Source organism: Haliotis cracherodii, unplaced genomic scaffold (assembly GCF_022045235.1).
Source record: "Haliotis cracherodii isolate W230 unplaced genomic scaffold, xgHalCrac1.p SCAF_5, whole genome shotgun sequence".
Lineage (NCBI taxonomy): Eukaryota > Metazoa > Mollusca > Gastropoda > Lepetellida > Haliotidae > Haliotis > Haliotis cracherodii.
This window is the reverse complement of record NW_027266308.1, coordinates 48,702,680-48,714,414: the sequence shown is the minus strand read 5'-3', so window position 1 is coordinate 48,714,414 and position 11,735 is coordinate 48,702,680. Positions and strand designations below refer to the sequence as shown.

The 11,735-nt window shown below is 36.2% G+C and overlaps 1 protein-coding gene across 1 annotated transcript; it reads right to left on the bottom strand.

Moving 5' to 3' along the window:
• Window positions 1–1,384: 1,384 nt before the first annotated feature.
• Window positions 1,385–11,462, bottom strand: LOC139442892 (homeobox protein SIX6-like). The gene is made up of 2 exons (XM_071223800.1): window positions 10,724–11,462; window positions 1,385–2,428 (listed from the first exon to the last, which is right to left on the bottom strand). Exons 1-2 carry the CDS (start codon window positions 11,335–11,337, stop codon window positions 2,206–2,208), a joined length of 837 nt encoding a protein of 278 aa, XP_071079901.1. The 5' UTR covers window positions 11,338–11,462; the 3' UTR covers window positions 1,385–2,205.
• Window positions 11,463–11,735: the final 273 nt, after the last annotated feature.

Here is an 11,735-nt window from a genome sequence, read left to right as displayed (position 1 = left end):
CTTCATCACCTGTTCCCCATCACTTGGGTATAGTTATTTTATTCATCAGTCTAATCCTCATGTCAGCTGACTCGTTTGTCAGCTACAATTTCTTAACATATTCCAAGGGTCAAAGTTCAGACGCCCAACAGCTGATCATTTTGGTCGACATGACACACTCATGGCAAAAGGTAACTGTGGTCATGTTCTTATATACAATGATGTTATTTCTTTGAATAACACATAACACAAAACTCTTTCTTTGTGGGTATTGTGATGCAGATGGTCACAGTTGACTTTCTGAAGATATATAAAAATCTAAGTAATATTTTGTCACGCAAATTTGCATTCTGAACAAATGTTCTGATAAAATGGCTCGTTATTTACATTCCCCATTACCGGAAAAAAATCAGTCGAAACGGAAAAAAAATTTGAAGCTTACTCCAATAAGCACTAAATCGGTATTTTACTACCATAACCTGGTCTGCGTTAACAGAAGATTGATAAATCATAATGATATGTAGTCTATATGGTTATTATCATAATTAATAATTTTCGATTATCAATAAATTTACGTGATCAGTTACTTTTGCCTTTAAATCTGTGATAAAAACTTTGCAAACCGGTCTTATTACTCTAATACAGTGCCTACATGTGATAGTCTTTCTTGTTTTGTTGACGATATTTTGACCGATAAAGAAAATATCGAAACGTTGTGTGCATTAGCTTGTTTTCTTACGATGTTCCTTGTGCTGGCAATCGGAAGTTTTAAATATATTTGAATATAAAACCCATACAAAATTCATGTTGTTTCATCTTTTATGAAGAAATACAATCCAACATCAAGAACATGAGTTCATTCTTGAACACTTTACTACTCCCATATACATGCGAGTATATATTATGGCAAAACACATGACTATTGTGTTCACAGCGATGTTCATGAATTATTCTCCGTGATATGTTTAAGCAAGAAGCTACAAAACAATATCTTAAAGTTTCTTGGCAGATGAAATGAATGCAGGGTTGACATCAGACAGGAGAGATTCCATTCAAATGTAATGTAAATTATTACTTCATTAAAGAAACTTGCGATGATAAAATCTCGATGAAGGAGTTCTATATACCAAAACATTTCATCACCTATTTGTGAAAAAACACTACATGACAATTATATATGTTCTTAAGAGAAATAAGGACTATTTTTTTATTTTCGTGCGGAATACTTTAATATGCTGATCTGTTTTGATCACAGTTTATATTTCTTTTTGAACACTTAAACGATGAAAGAAACGCTTGCATTGTTTGGGTTTTTCATCGACAAAGTGTAATGACTAACGATATTTACTGAACATTCAAAACATAACAAACATGTAAGTTGTGATTATAACATACTTTAATAACAAAAATGAGATTGTGGTATAGAACAACCGCTTGGACTGATCTCATTACGCCTGAAAGAGAATCTAACATCCCACCAGGTTCTCAAGACATTAACTTAAATATGTACATATACACATTTGGGGTTAATTTAGTTCAAAGGTTTGCTTTGGTTTGCCAAAGATTAGCACAATATTTTGAGATTGTCAAAATTTCGTTCGACATTTCTCCTTCGTTGATACTCATATATTTCATAACACATTTCACATAAATATATGTCTTTCTATCAGTCTCATCACAATCGGAATCTGGTCTTTGGGGAGGAACGGCGCAGACCAGATATTTGCTGTTACCTTGGCGACCAGAGGAGGGACTTCATCATCCACATAGCTCGGTCCTAGATTGACTTCTCCGTGAGTGACTGTCTTAAAGTTCAAGGCTACAAAGGGGACACAACTTTGTCAGACATCCTTTTTAAAGAAATTGCCATTACAACAAGCGGAAGGGAAGATTCCTCCCAAAATAAACATGACGTCACGAGCCGAGACTGACCAATAAGACAAACAGAACTGTAAGCAGACGACAGCTAAATTGATGATCAAGACTGAACAAATTTGTCAATATTGCAGCCGGAATCGTCACGACAGCACTTTGAGTGAGACATAAGTTCCACCATGGTCAATCGTCTGCTGGGGGGGTTGCTTAATATTTCGCCATCTTGTCATTTCACTCTTCTTAGTGGCATTGATCACGTGATATAACGTGCAAAGCAGACGATACCTGAGTGATGTCTTCGACGCTGGTGCTTAGCCATGACTGTGTGTAAACTGTCTTTTGATTGGCTGATCATGAAGCGTGAGGCTCAATGTCTTGGTGTTCCGCACTTGTGGATGGTGTACTTGTATCACTACGCGAATCATCACAAAATAGATCGTCGTCATCATCCGAGTCCATTTGACACACTCCGGCGTCTGCCGACGAAGACGATCGTATGTCATCACGTGACAAGCTTGGGTCTGACTGAAGTTTGAGCCGATCTGCTGCTGATAACTGCCCCTGTTGTTGTAATCTGAAACAAACAAAATTAAAATTACAAATATTGTATTTGAATTACAGAAAAAATAACTTTTGATTTTCATTGTAGTCAAATACCCTAAGCTGTAAATTTGATTAAGTATATTACATATTACAAGCCGTCGTGTAATTTTAACTCAGACGGAGATGAGTTTTCTTACAAAACAGATTACTTCATTATTTTAAACAAATATTATTGTGTGATGTGAAAGGACACAAACACAAGAAAATCGAAAACAGTAGCATAAAGTAAATTTCAAAATCGTGTATTGTCATATGCCGTCGTCGTTCGTAGTCTCGCGAGATTTTGAGCGTCCGAGAACATCTCAACTGAGACGTGTAATACCGTTAGTGTAAGCGGTCAGTGGACAGTCAGGCGAATATCTTGTAATGGGTTTACATTATCTAACATCTCATATAATTTGGAAAAAATGAGAAAATATCAAATCTAATCAAAACTGACTGATAAATGGAACTTTGTGAAGAGGATTACAGGACCAGCGCCCCTTATCGTTCAAACTAGATTGCATAAATGGAATGAGACGGGAAAGCAGTTATAGTGATCTCAGAAATTGAATTTCACAGAGTGTATTCACATCTTCAAATCTGTAATAACGAGATTTGCGGGAATGCCGATAATACTGACTTTTATGATTAATTTACTGGACGAACACCATAATGATATGTAAAACGTTTTAAGCGAAAATAAGTGCAGTACAAAATAGTGTTAATTCCGTTGGTTTGTTTCAGAGAACTATTTCCAAACGATCTTTTTTGATTGATTGATATATTTGTATTTATAGAAATAGTTGTCATGTTAGAAACCCGCAATATTGTATTTCGTTTATATGTTTAAATGCTACATGTGTATAGTAAAACCTCAGTTAACGTATGTATTCGATATCGACGCTGCGACACCTTTGTTCTACATCATTAATCCTTTACTGTTCATGTTATTTGTTCAATACATTAACAAAACAAAAACTGTCATAACTATTATCTCAGCAATAGTTTTGATTTAATTTCAAACATAACTTACCAAGGGTATACAGCTATTTAAGAGAAAATATATACGATTGCATTTTATTTTTGGGGAGTTATATTGGTTGAAAATGGGAATTATGAAGTCGGGATTTCAAAAAAAATTTCTCAATTAGTCTATCAATACGGTATTCGATTTCAAATCACATATCCACCCTGCTATATTGTATGGTTGAAATAAAAGTAAGAGTGTATACACTTCTCCTTATCGTTTCAAGTCGTTTGAGCGAAGATAAACGTGCATTCGTTCAACAATATAATATAATTATGTTCAATACATAATCATCAGTTACATTAAGTGTATTTATAGTATATCAATGATATCATAACACAAAACTGAACATGTGAAGACTTGTATGGGCGATTATATATGCTAATTAAATAACCATATCTTAAAAATGATTAATTGTGATATACATACTAAATGACTCATTCTTAGAAAGGTAATTTTTAATATAACGCGAGATGTATTTGAAAACTACATGACAATGAATGTTTTGTAAAACATATTCCGAATCAGTCTCAAATCATTTACTACAATAAAAAAGCCAGTCGAACTCAGTGACACTTTACCTTTTTGCTGGAGGTATTGCAGTTGATTTGCTCGGATTTTTTTCTGAATTAAGGCAATTACTACCATCTAAACTGACAGGTTCACAACAACATGACATTCGGCTAAATTGCTCGGTTTGGCTGTCGCCAGGGTTTTTCCGTAGTCGCGATATGAAGTCTATCTCTGTGATGAGGCATGCGAGATATTGCAATCACTTTGTGACTTTGCGTGTGGGATGGCATATATTATAAACGGAAGGTCGAGTATATCACAATTTGATGTTTCATTTAGGTGAAATTTAAATACCGAACTGAAACGAAAACACGTTATTACGTGTCAAACTTGACCCTTACTAATAGCTATACAATTTCCGACAAGCACGATGATTCATAAATAATAGGACTACGAATTATCAATCGAGCCTGGCCGCCGTGTGTAGCATGTATTGAATGATCCTCGGACTTAGAATTGCATTCATAGCATTTTGACTATATAGATATACACTTATTGTTTTGAAAGGTTTGGCTATAAAACTAGAGTCCTATGCTGTACAGAAAGGTTTACGAAATGTATTTATTTTCCAATGTATGTAAGAAAAAGGAGTTTAGGCATGTACAAGTACAATAACCACTTTGTATTTATAACCAAACGCCTAAACACATTTACATGTAAAACGGATTTTAAAAAGGCTAAGAAACTTATCATTTTATATTAAAAAAATGTTAACACTAAAACACTAACGGGCAAACTTAGGTTAGCCACAATTTCAACTGCGCTCATTATTTAATTATTGCGCGCACCTGTTGCAATAAAACATTACATAATTACATGCCTGATAGAGATTGTTATAATTGAAATTGTTTTTTTTAATTTGTTGACTTATCAAACACCCCATCATACAATAAATAATACACCTGACTCCAAAAATATTGCTGATTGAAAATAGTCTCATTTGAAAGTTACAATGAAATATACTAGTGTAACTAAATAAACGTTTTGCATAAATAAACACGGGGAGTGGGCGGAGTGTAAATGTACACGATATGAATTATTCATAACATGTTTGCATTAAACCAAGTTCCGTTTCAATGAATATCCGATGCGCTTCATTCGTATTTAATGTGTCCAAAGTACACACGGACAATGCAACTATTCTATAGCTCCTCGCATCTTCCACAGATCATATAGTTTGTTAATGGGGAAATATATTTATGATCATCGATTCTGTATATATACCATGCTTTTTATAACAACAGACAAATATCCCTGTCAAATTGGCGATGCACAATAAAATATTCATCAAAACCGCCAGTGGTATTGAAATCAAACTTGTACCTATGACTGTTGGTTTTTAGTATTGACTTAATTAAAACTAAACAATGCTCGATCGGGTATGAATAATTGAAAAAAACCGCATGTACATGGATATTTACAGGCAATCCCTGTTTAATGACTTATGAGAGATGGGTGTATACTAAAAATCTGAAAATATTTACTATCAATTTAAAAGCCATTATTAGAAATTTTCTATAAATTTTCAGCTGTATTTTCGTTTAATTTTCTTTTCCGTTATACATACATGTATCTCAAAACGTCAGTGTTTTTCATTTTATTTCTATATTTCAAATATTTTTCAATGCATTACAAGTTTTATTAATATGGTATAAGTGTAAAACAACACCAGTTTGTAAATGTTTGAAACAAGTGCTCGTACTTTTCTTAATCCGAAAGTTTTTCAAACTTTTCAGTCAATGCAAACAGAATTTCATGAAATGTCGATTACTATTATGGGGTTCATTCTAATATCAACAAAACAGAAAAAAACTGTTGGAAATGATTCACCAAAAATTATGTGATCCGAGGCTGGAGGAACAAAGCCAGCGAGAGACAGCCTCGGCCAAGTTTAAAGATTGTCAATTTCAGAGGTACGTGCTTAATTGAGGCGATTCGGTAATAAAACCGTTGTTCATTTCAACATTGTTAAAGGGCTCATCTTCAGAGGAATATCATCTCTTGTAATTACTTGCACGTTTGTTTATCGATACGCTGATCTTAAGGGCTTGGAACCGAGGTGTCTTTATCAGCTGAAACCGACCTTCGTCAATTGCAAGAGAAATTGGATGCATTTCACGCAAAACCAACATCGGAAATATCACTATTAATCAGAGAATTTACTTTGGCTGGATACCGAAAAGTTGCGTCAACTTTGCAACAATTTCCGCCAATCACGGACCCTACGAGTCGTGACTGCGCGACACCTAAGTCATTTACCATTGATTGATGCTTGACCGTGTCAATTTCAAACCTCGGTGAAATCGCTATCTTTTTGTCGCCCGAGTCGTGTCGATAGCAGGTACCAGGGATATTATTAAAGAAAAAAGACAAGTAGTCTCATTTAGTTTCCTTTGGCTATACATTTCTATCTTCTTGTTGTGAGATGTTTTCCGAGTAATAAGTCTCCTATACAACCCTTACCAGTGAAGAGTTGGCCAACCGTTGGATCGGTCTTCGCTAACCAAACACACGACCAGTCGGAGCGCACTTGAGCGAGGCTCGAGGGTTGCTTCGTTAAAGCTCCATTCAAGGAAATTCTGCCCCTTTCAATGTGGAATTTAGCTTAAAAGAAGGATTGGAACCTTTCAACTAGATCCCATGGTCATAATATATCATTTAGGCTACAATTAAGCTTTAGTCCCTGTAGCTTTCATCAGACTCGTCCTCGCTGATATCTATGATGTATTTGACATGTCAATTGCAAATATCAACCCCCCTCTCATTTTCTGAGTAAACGTTTCTAGATAAATCTGCTCTGTCTAACTTGCCATCTCTGTAAACTGACACTGAACTCCTTCACAAGTAATTATTTTTAAAAAATCCCCAATTCCGATGTAACCCCGAAATAACTCTTGTCTATTTCTCATCTATCCACACTCATGCGTATTTCTATGTATATTTTTTTAACGTTGATATTTTAACAAGACTCGTTATTATCCATCACTCCTGTATTCAAAAGAGGTTATAAGTGTGTCAAATCTGCATCATATTCTTAACGCTAATATTTTTATAAGAAACAAAGCAAAGAATTCGAAGTATCGTAGAAAATATATAATTCAAACAAGCACGTGTCAGTTCCCCGTAAGGAGCATTCAAGCTTACACGCATAACAAATGCTACCCTAGGGGGTGTTGTAGATTAGCAAGCAACATAGCGCAATAAGACAATCAGGACGGATTTTATGTGCTAATTCGTTAAGCAACACGGCTCACTATTCCCACGGGTTGGTCTATGGACGTCAAGTATTCTTACCGAGGAATGTAACCCTAGAGGGGGGATGGAGCGGAGGGGAGGGACGAATGGGGGTAGGGGAGGTGTCACTATCCGATTATCGGGTGGCTAAGGTAAATAGTAAGGTGGGGAAACAGGGACGTGCTTATCTTAGCCGTAATCGTTATTGTATAGACATCGCACTGTAATAGACAGGTGTGTCATGTACATCATTCACGGTGTGAAATTGACAATGGCCAAACGCTACCACGTGTCAAAGACATGATAAAATTGAAATAAACACTCATTTTGTTATCATCCAGGGGAACAATATTATCTTTAATTTGGACCCACGTTATTAACCTGAATTATATTTATTGTTTCTGTAAAACCTATTACGTGATATATAGTTGCACTTCATCGTTTTTATAACAACTACATGTTAACGGAACGAGTAGATAGGGACGTATCTGATAAGCACATCTGTGATGTGTCATTGTATATTTCAAAAGGTTTGGAAGAGTCAGCGAAAACCTTCTAATAAATAACATTTACCATCTACAGTATGACATGTTAACCACTGTGAACTAACGGGGAAGATATTTACACACAATAAGACACTCACTAAACAAGTGGCAGATTTGATAAAGTAGAAAATTGAATTGACTTGGTCATAATAGACATGTCTATCCCTCGGTTGCTGATATCACTTCGAAATGACAACGCGCCTGTCTTATAAATACTATTCGTGCTTCGAGACAGAATTTTAACACAAGACAGTGTTCTGTCATTTTCAAAATTTGCTTCCGATGGAAATTGTATCGTGGAAATCTCATCAATCAACCGCACGTCAGCATGGAGAGGTTTGATTGTCTCCTTGTTGCTGATATTGCACGAAAGTTACTGTCTTCAGTTTTCAATATCTAAACTAGAATTGTCCTATCGCATTTTACAAAGATTTACAATCAAATCGGAAGTATGCTGTAACACAAAGGGGATTAATTGGTATCCAAGATATAGAGGTATTTCATAGGTATTGGACATCGAGTAAAGATTTAATGAATAAAATATTTGAGTTTATTTAGCAAATACATTGTATTGAATTTAGAGTGTGATATCTAAAATATGGCATTAATATATGTCATGATATATAGATATGCTAAATGAAAATAACCACGCTATAGAAATTTTTAAAACATGTTTCACTCTGGAATAATACGTCAGTTTTATTATGATACAGGGCGAGGGCGGCTTGATTTATTTGTCAGGTTCGTTGAACAAACTCCTATTTGTAAGAGCACGATCTTGTACAAAACTTGTCTTATACTCACTCTACAGTATGGAAGTAATAGTTTTACGTTGTTATAATCTTCAACCATGTATAAAAGTGGATTCACTGAAATTCTAATATGGGAAATGATCTGAAAGTATTGTTCCAAATTATATCTCTTATAAAAAGGACAAAAAGCTATGATCTTAGGAGAATATTGGTAGCAGTCGCTTCTAAAATTCACTAGTTAGGCTTGCCAGACTTGATTCCGTGTTTTTTATTGCCTAATCTCTTGCCATGCCTCCCATGCATGTAATTTAAGGTACGGGTGAGGTCAAACATTAAGATTCGATTGGATTGTATCTGCAGGCAAATATGAAAAATTTATTTGGCGACGAGCGGTTGCTGCTGAGTTAACCTTCTTCCCTAAGGATCTAATCGAACACGCCGTCTTCAAGACTGCAATCCACATGCTCTCCAAAGACCGTGATTCTGTTCGTCAAGGTGTTCTTGTAATTAACACATAGGTAGTATTTATCACGCGATAGCTACGAAATTGATAAGTATTTACATGAGCTAATCTACTCGGAAGAGAGTTTTATTGTTTAGAATGTATAAAGTGTGATCGAAATTGACACCATGTTAGCAAGCGTGATGGATTTACAAGTAAGTGTGTTAATCAATTGTCACTTGCGACCCCGATGTGTAGTCCCGCAACTTAATCGCGAGTTTCTTTATGGACAAGAAGGATGTACATGATGCACATTGCATTGTTTATCCTCATTATTGTGTTTTCATGTAAAATTAACATATTTCCCGTCAATAGTCATTTAACCGTTTATATAAGTCCATCGTGAATAACAGATAGTTTTTCTTCCGTGGATTAGATAAACGAATCGCGATTGGTTGAATTACGATAAAATAGGGAAAACTGATTACATGACTGAAGTAGAACGCATGAATAGTATGACATGAAGCCTGTCTTATTTTAGGTGAACTAACGACCTATGAAAATCATCGCCATACTTGTCAACTTGGTGACGACATGGAATTTAGATCGACATGATTTAATTTAATATATTATTACAGCAGATATCGAATTACTCGTATTAGCATTTAACCTTTCATATACTTACAGAAATATTACAACTTCTAATACTTAAGATGCATCTGTTACACGCTGTGTAGTGATTACGCTAGGTATGTGGAATAGTATTACAATTTCTGAATGAATAAAATTAATATTAATGAAAAACATGATTTTAAAATTTATCAGGTTAAATAATATCAATCAATATTACGACGACCAGTAAAATCGTATGTTATATGCTTCATATGGAAAATACCCTCCAATATCACAAAGTGCATCCTGTAAAATATGATTTGAAGCAATTACAATAGTAACTAGACTATTCAGGTTTGCCTGAAGCAATTTATTGAATTTTGCGACAAGCTATTTCCTCAAACGTGGCAGGTGCGGCGAAAGTTTTACTTAAAATTCACGAATTGTTGCATAGCTTGTGCGTATAATAAGTGCGTCAGAATAAACTTTGTTATGAAGACAAATACGGAATACATTTCATATAAATGAGGTCACAGGTTTCACGTATTTGAGTAAAGCATACACCGCATTCAAGTAGCAGTAGCATGACGAATGAAAACATTGATGTTTGTTGCATCTGTACCTTTAAATTAACAATTTTGGAAAATGTAATTGATGAGTAAACAGAACACGTTTCCATACAAAAAGAACACACAAACACATGCCATGTTTCCGAAACGTTCTATATATGTTAAAATGCATGAACTAGTCACGCATGAATCGTGTTTCTACATAAGAGATATGTATTGTCCGCCATAGCTCTTGAAACTCATAGCCCTTAAATCATTAAACTATTTTTTTTATATTTCTGAAAAAATACTGAATAATATAATGAACAAAAGAACTAATATTTACAGGACACATTCGCCTTAAGCTTCCTGGACGGAGACATAAATACAAATATTGATATACCGTTTAACCGTCGCTTTAGCAGTCATACAATGTTTCTCTTAGTTAGGGAATATTACTGAATATAGAATAGGATTTCAAATATGTTTGTGTACAAGTGGTGTTCAGAGACGGGTGTGTGAAAAATATATGTATTAAAAGGTTTTCTTACCTATTTTTTGCGGCGGCCGCTCTGTCTCTCTGCCTTCGATTTTTAAACCAATTCCCAACTTGGGTAGGCGTTAGGCCCGTGGCCTGGGCGAGCTCCCTTTTCTTCGTGGGATTGGGGTAGGGGTCTTGTAGGTACCATTCCCTCAAAAGATTCCGTGTGCGTTCTTTAAAACAATGGGTTTTCTGTTCGCCGTCCCAGATTGTTCTGGGTAGGGGATATTTCTTCCTGACTCTGTATTTATCAACAGGGCCTAGGGGTCGTCCTCGTAGTTTTTCGGCTTCCTGATAGTGAGCTTCCAGCCACATCGCTTGCAGCTTGGCATGGGATTCTTTCGTGAATTTTTGATTTTCTAAAATGTGGTACAGGTCTCTGAAATTGCCCGTGTGGAAGGCCACAAGGGCTCGCGCCCTGAGGACCGACTCGTGCTTGTTAAGTGCCTCGCATGCTGACGGATTGACGGGTAGTGACCACAAAAATCGTCCTAATCTTTCAATGTCTCCACTTTCTTCCAACGTCTCACACACCTTTGCAACTTGCTGTGGGGTGAAATGTAGGGTGGGGAGGGGGAACATCGCTGGGAGTAAGGGGGTATCGACTCCACAAAGTCCAAACATGAGTCCTGTTCGGGTGGTGTGACGCCTCTCCGACGACGCTAAAGAAATGCTGGTAACTGTCGAGTCCCTTCCTAGGATGTTATTTCTTTAAGCGCGATCGTACATCGACACTATTATAAACAGAAAGCATTGGGGAGTGGTCACCATCACCTAATGTGTCACTTTTTATCACAAGGGCTGCAGAAATCGGGCCTTACAATCACACACATCAGGCAGCCCAATCGCCAATTGCCTTCTAAACGATTGGGCGAGGGCAGATCCTTCACTTAGTCGTCATGGAGACACTGTCAATCATCACTGATAGCTGTCAATCAACCGCTCACAGCCAACACCGCGCGGCCGGTACGGTTGGTCGGATTAGCTAGCGGTAAGATAGCTTCAGTGGGATGTAAACACAA

Bases quoted from the DNA above. Each gene is read 5' to 3' on its own strand.
- LOC139442892 (XM_071223800.1), bottom strand. From the start codon at position 11,337: ATGTTTGGACTTTGTGGAGTCGATACCCCCTTACTCCCAGCGATGTTC. The intron at 2,429-10,723 runs GTAAGAAAACCT...TGTTTGTTTCAG, and splicing joins GCGGCCGCCGCAAAAAATAG to ATTACAACAACAGGGGCAGT.